The sequence below is a fragment of the Dinoponera quadriceps genome, unplaced genomic scaffold, assembly GCF_001313825.1.
Source record: "Dinoponera quadriceps isolate SergipeBrazil2010 unplaced genomic scaffold, ASM131382v1 scaffold46, whole genome shotgun sequence".
NCBI lineage: Eukaryota > Metazoa > Arthropoda > Insecta > Hymenoptera > Formicidae > Dinoponera > Dinoponera quadriceps.
This window is the reverse complement of record NW_014554488.1, coordinates 389,146-402,587: the sequence shown is the minus strand read 5'-3', so window position 1 is coordinate 402,587 and position 13,442 is coordinate 389,146. Positions and strand designations below refer to the sequence as shown.

The 13,442-nt window shown below is 44.1% G+C and overlaps 2 protein-coding genes across 6 annotated transcripts; one reads left to right on the top strand and one right to left on the bottom strand.

The window, feature by feature from the left end:
• Positions 1 to 1,615: 1,615 nt before the first annotated feature.
• Positions 1,616 to 8,639, top strand: LOC106750932 (vesicular inhibitory amino acid transporter). 3 transcript variants are annotated; one of them, XM_014631620.1, is made up of 5 exons: positions 1,616 to 2,266; positions 2,536 to 2,847; positions 2,920 to 3,052; positions 3,368 to 4,538; positions 5,242 to 8,639. In XM_014631620.1, exons 2-5 carry the CDS (start codon positions 2,555 to 2,557, stop codon positions 5,445 to 5,447), a joined length of 1,803 nt encoding a protein of 600 aa, XP_014487106.1. In that variant the 5' UTR covers positions 1,616 to 2,266; positions 2,536 to 2,554; the 3' UTR covers positions 5,448 to 8,639. The 3 variants fall into 3 exon arrangements, with proteins under 3 accessions (XP_014487106.1, XP_014487098.1, XP_014487092.1); XM_014631612.1 differs by having other exon boundaries at positions 2,397 to 2,847; XM_014631606.1 differs by having other exon boundaries at positions 1,616 to 2,847.
• LOC106750921 lies at positions 8,475 to 13,426 on the bottom strand. Of its 3 annotated transcripts, none has more exons than XM_014631581.1 (8): positions 13,321 to 13,426; positions 12,396 to 12,470; positions 12,114 to 12,326; positions 11,794 to 11,955; positions 11,565 to 11,714; positions 11,398 to 11,494; positions 11,047 to 11,283; positions 8,475 to 10,990 (listed from the first exon to the last, which is right to left on the bottom strand). In XM_014631581.1, exons 2-8 carry the CDS (start codon positions 12,468 to 12,470, stop codon positions 9,729 to 9,731), a joined length of 2,196 nt encoding a protein of 731 aa, XP_014487067.1. In that variant the 5' UTR covers positions 13,321 to 13,426; the 3' UTR covers positions 8,475 to 9,728. The 3 variants fall into 3 exon arrangements, with proteins under 3 accessions (XP_014487067.1, XP_014487058.1, XP_014487077.1); XM_014631572.1 differs by lacking the exon at positions 13,321 to 13,426 and adding an exon at positions 13,197 to 13,297; XM_014631591.1 differs by lacking the exon at positions 13,321 to 13,426 and adding an exon at positions 12,993 to 13,139.
• Positions 13,427 to 13,442: the final 16 nt, after the last annotated feature.

Sequence of the window (13,442 nt, the reverse complement as noted above, 5' to 3'; positions counted from 1 at the left end):
CACACACACACACACACACACACACACACACACACACACACACACACACACACACACACACACACACACACACACACACACACACACACACACACACACACACACACACACACACACACACACACACACACACACACACACACACACACACACACACACACACACACACACACACACACACACACACACACACACACACACACACACACACACACACACACACACACACACACACACACACACACACACACACACACACACACACACACACACACACACACACACACACACACACACACACACACACACACACACACACACACACACACACACACACACACACACACACACACACACACACACACACACACACACACACACACACACACACACACACACACACACACACACACACACACACACACACACACACACACACACACACACACACACACACACACACACACACACACACACACACACACACACACACACACACACACACACACACACACACACACACGTACCTCTTTTTTGCGTGGCACTTTTTTTTAGGGTGGTTAAGCTCGGTTGTTTTTTTCATGGATCCTGTTTTATCGTATTGAGGATTGCTCCTCTTCCGAGCGGGGCCGGGTGATCCCATTGTGACGTGCGGTGCGTCGCAGCGCCAGTCTCTTTCTCTCTCTCTCTCTCTCTCGATCTGAGAATGCGAAAGGAGAACACAGTGCAATTCGACTTGCATACTCGCGGGGATGCAAACAACTGTAAAGTTAAGATTAATTATCTTTAACTACACTACGGTAAAAGCGAAGAGATTCATAATAAAAGCAAATTGGTTTCTTTATTTATTGAAACTGAGACTATCTCATATATCCGTTCGAGATCCACCGTCGATCCCGATTCCGATCTCTCATGCGACTCATGCGCAATCTGTATTGCGAAGCGGCAAATCTTGCCGAATAAAAAATCCGCGATCACCGGACAGAAGTATAGGTAGGGTTGCCACAAACCTGAAAAACCTGGAAAAGTCAGGGAAAGATATAGAAAAACCTGGAATTTTTAACTTTGCTCACAATTCCCTTAAATATTATCAACTGTATTCTTTTCTTCAATACTCATTTATTTATCGTTCGTCTGAATTTCAGGATTATGTTATTAAACTTTTTTAAGTTTGTGTTGCTTCTAAACGTTAAAGAGTTTGAGATTATATATTGTTAATGGAAAATTCTCCACCGTCATGTGGAAATCGTCGGGGAATTTCAAAATTCATTTTCTGTGGCAACTCTGATAGGTCAAGATCCTTCGTGCCGTGGATCCGATCGAAGCGGTACTCTGAGTGTAATTTAGGATCCTCAACGACTTGCTCTCGAAATGCTGCACATCCAATCTCGCAGTCTCGTTCAATAAATTTCATTACGATCATTGAGAGACTTTTGAATCTGTCTTATTTCTTTTTTTTTCACGAAACGCACGCGAGCAAATTAATTGCGATTAATCGTGATTCGAGCAAAACAAGCACTTCTTCGAAGACGACGATGATTTATCATCATTTTCTGCTGAGCCTCGACATCATATATAAATAGATAAGTAAATAAATAGATTGATCATACATTGATAGATACAAGACTATCGTTCAAACTCGTAATCTCTTTACGCCTCTTAGCGCACGGACGGTACAACCGAATACTACAGATTATGTTCGGCGGTGCACTTATCCGACTCTCTCGCTCTCGGGGGATGCTCCGTCTCACCCCCCGCTTTGGGGAGAAGCTGGGTGCGGATACAGCACTGCGAGAGGCGCGCGCGAGATGATACGTCCCTCTCTCGTGGACCATCGATCGAGCCTTGCGCGTTCAGGAGAGGCTGGCCATATTCCCCCGATCTCCCGATCCCTTTGAGGCGTCGTGTTCCCTGCTAGTCGATGCCGCGGACCGAGGGCTCGCGCGATTCTGGCCTCGCAAGTCGCGGCGTAGATCGTAGGTGAGCAACATCATCATGCGGCTTCGCAATCCGGCTAGTTAGACGCGCTCTCGGTTCCATCCTTCTTTTCTCTCTCTCTCTCTCTCTCTCTCTCTCTCTCTCTTTCCCCCATCTCTTCATGAAGCCCCGCTTTCGACCGGGGTCGCGGTCGTTTTAAGTTGAACCGTTTCGGCAACGTCTACGTCGTCGTCGTCGACCGTCACTCCACCGTCGAGGATCACCGTCCAGGCAAGCGGCAGCTCCTCGGGGAAGAACGCCGGAAGATCGGAAGGGCTCTCGTCGTTCGGTAAGCGCGACCCTCTCGTTGATACAACCGGGAGAACAGGACCTTTGTGCGACCTAGAGTTCCTCGCGATCTCCACGGAGATGCTTTCACGGGCTCGCATTGATTGTTCTAACGCCGATTATCTTGCTAGGAGACACACTGTGGGATTATACTTTGCCTCGCTCCCTCCTCAGAAAAAAAAACCACCCAATTTTGTACACAGTCGCTGTAATTGTTTCTGCGTGAGACTCCTGTAAAAGGGATTATACAAGGTAAACATGTCGCCGTAGAAGCAACAGATAGAGAGAAATGGCGAATTTCCGTGGATTTTACATACCCTCCTTCGGAGCTACGGTCAGCGTCGCCTGGGAGACCTTGAAGGCCAAATGGCCGGAGAACAGTCCGTGCATGGAGCTGATCCGCAGTGCTGGCAGAGGCGGCGACGGAGGTGACGGCGGCGGTAGCACGGGCCAAGGCCGGGACGGTCAGTTTAAGTCATTTGACGAGGGCGGCGACAACACCGAAATGATGACGATGAACGGGGACCAGGCCTATCAAGACCCGGCGGTAGCTGAGGATTCCTTCAGCTACCAGAGGAATGGGTGAGGACGCGTATCGGTGATTCGGGTTGGTTCTTCCGCGGGCCTGTCATCTCGGCTGCGTCTCGATTTCAGGGATAAAATCCGGGCCGGGAGCATGAGTAGCGGTGAATTCAGCGAGTACGACGAGGGCGGCGGAGAGTTCGGCGCGGCAGGTGTCAAGATCAACGAATGGCAGGCCGCCTGGAACGTCACAAACGCTATTCAGGTATCGGTAGACATTATAATTACCCGATTTGCCAATTAGCTTATTATAAAGGGAGGATGTTATTACTATAAGAATTTTATTTTATTTCATTGCGTTCTTTCTCGGCTAAAATAAGCTGCAATCAGAATGTTGCCGCAATTTTCACGTCAGATGATCTTCTTTTATATACTGACAAAATGTTTGCTGTATACATCTTAACATATTTATACTAATCACGATACAGACAATATACCGAAATATGTATATCTGGGGTATTAAATTCTTTTCTCTCTCTCTCTCTCTCACACACACACACGGGCATTTATCGATGTCCAGGGAATGTTCATCGTCTCGCTGCCGTTCGCCGTTCTACGCGGCGGCTACTGGGCGATCGCCGCGATGATCGGCATCGCGCACATTTGCTGCTACACCGGCAAGATCTTGGTCGAGTGTCTTTACGAGCTGGACACGGTGACCGGTCAACGGGTGCGCGTGCGAGACTCGTACGTAGCGATCGCCAAGGAATGCTTCGGTCCGACATGGGGCACCCGTGCCGTCAACATCGCGCAGATCATCGAGCTGCTGATGACTTGTATCCTGTACGTGGTCGTGTGCGGCGACCTGATGATCGGCACGTTCCCAGAGGGTGCGATCGATACACGCAGCTGGATGATGCTGATCGGCATCTTCCTGCTGCCGCTCGGTTTCCTCAAGTCGCTGCAACACGTCTCCATGCTTAGCTTCTGGTGTACAATGTCTCATCTCTTCATCAACGCGATCATCATCGGTTACTGCATCCTGGAGATCGGTGACTGGGGCTGGTCGAAGGTGAAGTGGACGTTCGACACGGAGAACTTTCCCATCTCGCTCGGCGTGATCGTCTTCAGCTACACGTCGCAGATCTTCCTGCCGACCCTCGAGGGCAATCTCATCGATCGCTCCAAGTTCGACTGGATGCTCAACTGGAGCCATATCGCCGCGGCCGCGTTCAAGTCCCTGTTCGGCTGGATCTGCTTCCTGACCTTCCAGAACGACACGCAGCAGGTGATCACCAACAATCTACACTCGGCCGGCTTCAAGGGCCTGGTGAACCTCTGCCTGGTGGTCAAGGCCGTGCTCTCGTATCCGTTGCCGTATTACGCCGCGTGCGAGCTCCTGGAGCGGGCCTTCTTCCGCGGCCGGCCGAAGACGATCTTCCCGACCATCTGGACGGTGGACCGCGAGCTCAAGGTCTGGGGCCTGGCTTGGCGAATCGGCGTGATCGTGTTCACCATTCTGATGGCGATCTTCATACCCCACTTCAGCATACTGATGGGCTTCATCGGCTCGTTCACCGGCACTATGCTGTCATTCATTTGGCCGTGCTACTTCCACTTGAAACTCAAGGGGAACTCGATGGATTTGGGCGCTGTCACATACGACTACTGCGTCATCAGCCTCGGTGTCATCTTCGGCGTGGTCGGCGTGATCGACTCCGGCTCCGCGCTCATCAAGGCTTTCAAGATCGGTATGCCCTTCTGAGCGATCTCGCGCCCTTCAGGTCGTCTCGGCTCGTTCGTTGTTGTTCGTCTTCCACCGGTCCTCGATTCCGACGCCAGCAGACGCACTGCGAATTAGGGATTAACGGGAGCTCGCGTCATAAAATGACCCAATCTGATATACACAACCGGAGGATGCGTTACCCGATAAGCAAGAAATATTAAATCGATTTTCTTAAACACTGACTTTATATGAATTTTAGAAATATTTTGACGTAATATTTCACAAATGTTTTCTATGTAAACTATTATTTCCCAGGAAAAAATTTCTTATATGTAATTATATATTATTATATATAATTATATATTTTCATTTATGGGCATATTCTATATATGACGTTTTCCCTTACGGAAAAGTACTATCGGCTGTGATAGATTGGCTAATGATAAATATTAAAACTATTCAGCAACAATAATTTATCACAGCAAATAATACTTTTTACGCAAGAGTTATATATAATTATGTCTAATTATATCTATGTTATATGAATGATTTCTTGCTCACCGAGTAAGTTTCCTTATGAAATGACTTTCGAGCAATGCCTCCGGAAGAGATGTCGAAGACGCGTCGGCAAGTCGAGGCTCGGCTATTTCGCGTCGCATGTTCGATCAGAGCCGTGGCCAATTAGCGCAATAATTTTGCATTATGTGTAAACATGTACCTACTTTCAGCCTCATCGCATCGGCGTTTCTATGTTACTTTTACATTCGACGACGACGAGGTCGCGCGATTCTTTCGGCCCGTCGAGACGGAGAGCGCGAGCGCCGGAGAGAATCTCCGCGCTCGCGTTTATTCGCGACAGCCATCCATCACCACTCGCCGCGCATTCCAACCACGGCGATTGTTTTTCCACTTATTCCGGGAGCTTTGTAGATAAAACGAGGCTTAGATCTAGCGAGCGCGCTCGATTAAAACGTGACGATATCCCACAGAGAGAGATTTATAAGAAGTGTACCTTCCGTGAGTCTTCCTTACGATGCAGTTGCGAGGAGTACAGCCTAACTAACTTATATAGTTGACTACTGTTACCGTATTTTGGATTTTATAATTGTATTCGCGGAACTCAAGCCTGCGCGTGGTATCGTTTTCGCGCGACGCGTTGAATAGTTAGTCGCGACGGCGCAGCACGGCGCGGCGGTCGCGTACGATCGATTCGAACATCGGCCGCATTCGGCAGAATATTTATTTTACTACTGTTGGAACTGTTTTCTTGAGATTGGATTATTCCTTTAAATCTAAAAGAATAATCGAATCTCAGCTCAGAAAGCTGCCAATAGTTGCAAAATAAACGTTCTGCTGAACGTGGCTATTTTTCTCGACAGATTTCGGAACGCGTCGCATTTTCAAAATTTCGAGTCGTAAAAAGAATGAAGCGATTGTGCATGAGCGTTTGGATAATTTGGTAAAAACCCTGAGTATTAAAACCGCACACACACACACACACATTTTTGTGAAAAATTGCATCAAGGAGAAACACGGGACACACGGTTATATGATTTGTGATTCATCGAACATTCACAGCAGCAAACTGGACCGTTCGATCGTAACCCCTGATAATTCGAAGTTCGAGTTTCTCTTGCCACGATGTAATTGTTCACGAAAACGCATAATGTATTAGGGAGTTTTTGCAATATCATCTCTTAGATATGATAAACGCTAAAGTTCGTTCCGATATTCACTGCCAGTACTGCGAATCTACCCAGCAAACACCTAATAGTAACATAACATCAATATTATAATTTCCCACTCAAAAATGTAACTGTTACATAGCATGCGCGTTATAATTACACTTATATTCTTGAGTGGGAAATTATAACATTAATGTTATGTTACTGTTAGTTGGTGTTTGCCGGTTTACAGTTTGTGTTACGTACTATGGATTTGAAGTGCTGGCTATGATTATCGAGATGCACTTTAGCGTTTAATATTGCAAAAACTCTTCATTTATTATCACGACAACGGTAATCCAACGGACGCGTTTTTTGGAGCCTGCGAGAAGAGCCCGCCGTGCCGCCGTATATTTAACAGGACGCAAGAGGATGCGCCAACAGCAGTTATGTATGTACAACCGAGTACAATTAAGCCGTTTAATCCAACGTCTTCCAAGATCTGACAGAGATACGTATCGTTAGGTCGCACGTTAGTTTAAGGAGCGAGTATAAACAAACGTAGAGACGTCCCGTGAGAGCTGCGAGGTATTCCGACGACTCGAGGGAAACGGGATCAGAACGTACGGACAATAATGATCGAGATTCTCGTTTCTTCTCGTAGATATTTAGATAACACTAAGACTCGCTATACGTTCCCGGGCAGTATAGACTGCTGAGAGTCTTGAAGATATTTAAAAGACGTCCGAAAAAGTAAGACGTCGTTTAGATGAATGTAAGATTTTTCTAGAAGTTTTTCAAATAGCAGGGTGACATCAAATGACGTTTTAATGATATCTTACTGACATTAGAGATATCATTAAGACGTTATTACGTCATTTGGTGTCATCTTGCTATTTAGGTTGCGCTGTTTGGATCACCGAATATACTCCCGAGTATATACAGAACGTTCCAACTGCGATTATTCCTTTCCAGGGATTCTTGGACTTACCGTTTTCCCTCGCAGCGTCGGCGTTCCGCAGACACGGAAAATTAACGATCGTGAAACGAGTCTTCCAATAATGTCTTCCAGATCGACGACGTCGATCAAGATAATAACAATAATATATACATATATAAATATATATAAATACACACACATACACACACATACACACACACACATATATACTAACAATAATGGTAATGATGTATCACTATTTATTGAGCAAAGATTTTTTGTCGAATGATATTGAATATTATATCGAGAGTTGTAGGCGTTAAGCGTTAACATGTAAGGTTACGATCATGGTATAATTGATGTTTCATATCAAAGGATATATCGATGACACAATGTAAGTAACATCGCGCTGTTTCACGAGAAATCAATTTAGAGCGTTAATGAGGGATCATCTTCTTTATATCGACAACAATTATCAGAAAAATAGTTAGACGGGTGTCACACATCGGAATCCTCTTCGTGGTTGCGAAGCGGCAATCTAAAGAGAGAATACGGATCGAATAGCAACGTTATTTACCCTACGAAACTGTCAACGTATAGTCATCGAGCTGACAACGAGGATGAATAATGGTTTAGAGGAATAGTTAAGGAAATATGTTACGGACGAAGACGGTAGTCAAAGAGAACCACGAAGAGGCATTATCCGGAGACTTCGATGTCCTTGTCGCGGGCATCTGTAGGCTTGTAAAGCGCTTTCGCAGAAATATCCATATTTTGTGGCGTCTCGAGAGGAGCGAACCTCATCTCGGTGTTGTGTAGGCAGAATATTACTTATAAACGTTACAAGATGATGTAAAACGGCCTCCGTATATTAACGAGAATATATGAAAATATATTATCCGTATGTGAGTATACGAGGGGTGAAAATATATCGACAAAATTTTACGGACTCGTATCGTTCTTCATTCGCATCTTCACCCAGAATTACGTAATCCGTTCTTTTTTGCCAGCTAAACTAGCTGCACTAATTCAAGAAATTCACGCACACTGAAGCGTGAGAATCTTGCATGTACGTTTCATACGCTTCAATGTATATGTCAATCTCCTGAACTGGTGCAGCTAATTCAGCTAAAACGAACAGACTAATCGCATCATCTCATGCAAAGAATGATCACTAGGGAGAACTCACAGAAGAGGTAAATTACATACAAATTACAGACTAACATTACTACAATTACGTTACTCTCCTGTTTTTGTGAAGAAGTTTTCCTCGCTTATTTTCAGACGTGTATTTGTAAGAGGAGTTTCGTGAACGAGGGATCTTGGATCGGTGTTTTGACAGATTAAACGCGACTCGATTCGTTAACAATACTTTATTGCCACTTTTTCTCACATTAAAGTATCCTTAGAAATGCAAAAGGCTATGGCTGAAAATAACAAAAATTATGGAGGCTTCAAATTTCTCAGTACTGGATATGGCAACGTTACGCCTTTCCTCTTCAATGATTAAGAAAGAAAACGAGAGTAACAGGCTCAGCTCTGAGAGAAGAGCTCTTCTCAGCTATACTACTGTCGTTCTTGACGACCGGCTTCGGCTACTAGTTTAGATATTTCTCTAATATGGTATATATGAATTATAAAAAAAATTAATAATCGAATATGTGTGCGTATTCTCTATATGATTTTGTTCTCTTGAAGAGGTACACAATTTGGAGTTCAATTCAACGACGATTTGAGTCGCATGGGCTTTCGTGGATTTTGTAATAATTACCTTCCAACGAATCTTAAGAGCAACGAAAAAAAAAGAAATAAGTAAAAAATATAAATATTATCAAGCAATAAAATATAAATAAATATGTATAAACTATGAAGTCGAACAACATTTCCAATTGGCAGAAGTTACCTTTGCTCGGATATATTATACACGTCTATACTTTTTTATGCATATAAAATCAACATTGCTCGTTAAATATTTCGTCGCACATGATTTCACAGTTTTCGCTAATCTTAAACACTGCCGTTGATTGTTCTCAGGCCAATTATAAAAAAATATTTCTTGATTGTCATGCACGAACAGAGTTCTATTTTCAGTCACGCTTTTCACGTGAAATGATTCAGAAATGTCATAGAGAGTAACATGCACTTCGACGAACGCCGTGCTTTCTGTTAACATAAAATAATCTATAGTATGTGTAATACATACATAAAGCATTATATTATCCGGATTCTCAGCATCCAATGAGAATCGGAAATAAAATTATATAAACGGAATAGATATTATACAACAGGCTATAAAATTCTGAAATAAAAAAAAAGTCGCGGTGTTATATAACTCGGCTATGCTGATGATAATCGTCCACGCGATACTCGGATGTGTGTCTTGTCTCGACAATAAAAACTCGCTTTCTCCCGAACTATTATTCGAATAACTCCATATTTAACTCGTATATTGCCATAAAAATTGACTTTTGAGATATATCACGTTTCAACAAGTATAATTATAAAAGCTTCGTCTCTTATCACGTTATCGGTAACTTGTAGTTACGTCTGTAACATTTTTATACATACATACGTACATATTTTTTCCTCTTTACCTCATATCTCTTTTCTATTATTTTTCAGCTTCGACCACTTCGTTTGAAAGTGCCTTCTCTTTTTCTACTTGCAGAACACCTTCTGAAGACTCCACCGTCTTGTCATTTGCAGTATCGTTCTTTTCTTCCTCGTTGTTATTAACGACTGTGCATTCTTGAGTTTCATTAATACGTGTCATTTCTGTAGCTTGTTTATCGTTGATATTAATTTTTTCGTCGGGAGCAGCGATTTTATCGTCTATTAAAACTTTTTCCTCTTTTAAAGCTTTATCATCACATTCCGACTTGTTTTTTCCCGTCACGGAACACAAATCAGTTGGAGACGAGCTTATTGCGTTATCAGCTTTTTTTTCGTTTGGAGAATTTTCCGCATCACGTTTGACATCGTTCTCTTGCTCGTTCGTATTCTCAATTCGCTTTCTATCACAGTTATCGCTCACGATCTCCTCAGTTTGCTTCATTGACAAATTCGAGTCTTCATTTTTCTTCGTAATTTTCTCAGATTCATTGTTAACATCACACAGTGTGTCTACCGTAAACTTCTCTTCATTCTTATCATTATCGTTATCTTCTTTCGTCGCTGATGTTGAATCCGTTTCAGCTACTTTGCACTCGGACGAAGCAGCCGCTTGAACAATCTCCGTCTCGTTCGATTCATTTTCAACGGCAGAAGCTTCGATCTCCATTTGAACTTGTGACGCAGGCACCGGTTCCAAATTTGTCAAAGTCGATTCGCTTTTTACCTCTGCGCAAACTTCACTGACATTCGTTTGTGTATTTAAATCATTGCTCTGATTATCACAATTATTTAATTCTCGGGCTTTCTCGCCAGATTCACTGGAAGCAGCGCTTTCCTTTACATCCGTATCATCATTTCTCGGTGATTCCGCATTATTTTCTTCTTCCAGCTTTTCAGGCTTGAACTCAAGTTCTCGTGAATCCTTACACTCTTCCGGTGCCTGCGATGGCCTCAATTCCACTTCGTGCGGTTTCTGCGCATTTTCGTTGATATCTTCCCTCCCGATCTCTTTCTTGCGGAAATAAGGCGACTTATTGCCAATGTCTTTTCTCCTCTGCAATGGCTGCGTTTTTCGTGCATTGGGGGATCTTTGGAGATTATCGTGATAAATACCTTTCGGCTTGTCCTCGAAGGACTTCGGCCGTGAAAAGCAGTCGGTTTCGCCGGAAGTCACCTCAACGTCCGAGTGACTGCTGTACGTGACGCGGCTCCTTTGTCGCGGCCCTACCCTACCTGTTCCAGCGATACTCGGCGAGTTCACTGAAACGAACAACTGGTTTAAAGAGGTTCTAGCGTTAAGTGCACTTTCAACATACCTTTGACACTGGTCACTGGACCTTTCGTCATATTTCCTTGATTCAGAGTAACCTTGATGCCTTTGTCGGTAGCGATAACGGTTCTACCTTCAGAACCGGGTGACAAAGGATTCTTCGTGTGTCCATCCTGATGGTACGCGTTGTTAGAGCGATTTTCATAATTACTATGAAAATGCTTCGAATTCCCGCGATAAGAACGATGATTACCACCGCGATTATGGTGTGCATAATCATTTCCTACGAGAAGAAATTTCATGTACCAATTAGTAACAAGAATACAAATACGAGAGACTCTCTGTGATTCCTTAGTTGCGCTTTATGTAAGCGTCATCTTTCTCGATCGGTTCTCACCATTAACATGGTATCTTCTATCGTAATCTTTATGATCCTTCTTCACGTAATCCCCTAATTTTGCCTCAGATCTAGTCACCTCGTTCATGATGTGCGCCTGCAACAATCACACGCATGCAATGTCTATGCGTGTAACATTTTTTTTGCATAATCTCGACGGCTCTCACTTTGTCGTTGTCCCATTCTCTGCGCCAATTACCCTCCGCCGTTCTCTGCCTGCTGATGCGATCCTCGTCGATGCGATTTCTCTCCGCTCTCCAAGCCTCGTATTCCGGCTGATGCTCGTCCCTGTGCGGTCCTCTGTTCGTTCTGTAATCCTATTACGGGCAAAGCAAAGTTATTATAAAAGAATAAATGAGATCAAATACACTTGAAATGTGTTGAAGATTTATTCACTCTTTGCATCCCATCCTTTCCTCCAAGTTTCCTCCTGAATGTGCCTCTTGGGTGTTTCTGTCCTCTATTTGGAGGATTGTCCTTTATACTCTCCATATTGCCTTCCTCTCTCTCGGAATCGGCTAGGAAATTATATTTAGGGTCAGGTGGAGGCCCTTGTCCCTGTAACGGTAATATATTAAAAATTAACGAGTTGAAACAAGTTCGTCCAACTTTACAACTAAAATTAACTGAAATAAATTGATATAACTATAATTACCTGTTAAATTAAATTATTGTTACTAAATATATTATTCGAATATAGTTTTTCTTTTATGTACCTGAGCGAAAGTGTGAACTTTCCTTCCTTCTCCACTAGCTGCGTGATATTGCTGAATGTGCTCATGATGTTCTTTGACAGGCTTCGGTTTATTGCTCGCTCGAGGTGGATTAGAAAATTCTGGTGGCTCCTTCCTCTCGGGCCAATCTGTAGATGGTACCATTTGTACTAGTGCATTCAATTTAGCTGCATTTTTCTTATCTTCCTCCACTTCCTAAATGACAAAATCCATTATCATATTATGTCGTGTAAGTACTTGTTAGTAAAGTCACTTAATTCTTACCTCATATCTTCTCCTGATTTCTTCATTTTGTTGCTTTATCTTGTTAATCTTCTCTTCGAGAGCATTAGCTGCCATCTGCAACGTAAAGAAAAATCAGATTAGTGATCAATCACAAGTGAAAATTGCAGAGCAAAGTATTGTGTAGCGTCGAATTGTTTCGTTATTTGTTTTCATTATTATATGTTTTTATTATTATTCGTTTTAATTGTTTGAATCTTCATTGAAAGTATCACGGGAGGCACTCCTAACAACGGTAATCCAAATCATTTAACAGGACGACACGCGCGATTCGGTGGGTATTCGTGTCACGTCCCGGCACGTCATAGGAGTCGCGAAAGGAATGTCACTTCCGAATTCTCTAGCCTCTAAATAGCGGTCGGTGGCGAATGGCCGACCCCGATCTACGCGCAGATCCCGTCGATTCGTTGCTCCGTCGCCGCTCGCATCTCGAGCGTTACCCGAGGAAAAGGAACGAAACGGAGGAAAAAAGAAAAAAAAAGGGGGGGAAACGCGAGAATCGAGCGGATTTTCCCTGGCTCGGAACGATCCGACACGGCTCCGAGCGTCCGCGACGTAAAAAGTCAAGTAGGACATTACTTTTTCCGCGGCGCATAAGTCGACGGTGCGCAAATTCGTCGCGCGATGCACCACCACGGAGAGGCGTTGCGCGAATGCAACTTGGAAACTCGGGAGAAACTCGCCGCGTTGACGAGGATGCGCGCACCACGTCGCACCAAACGAGCGGCGCGAATGAGATCTGTTACGAGGGGGAGGGGGGGAGGAGAGAGAGTATCCCGGTACCGTTAGAACACATTTTTCATGCATCGAATTCTAGCCTGAATGGGAACACGCTCGGTGTGTCCGATCGACGCGAGCGATTCGAGATGAGAAAGGAGATCGGATCGCGCACAGGATGACAACGTACGTTGAAACGAACTGCGGAAGAATCGTCGTGGATCGAGCTGACGTTCAGAACATCGCACGCAACTGTTATGTCAGACGCAGGAAACACGCACAACCGCTCCCGGCCGCACTCGGCGCATCTGT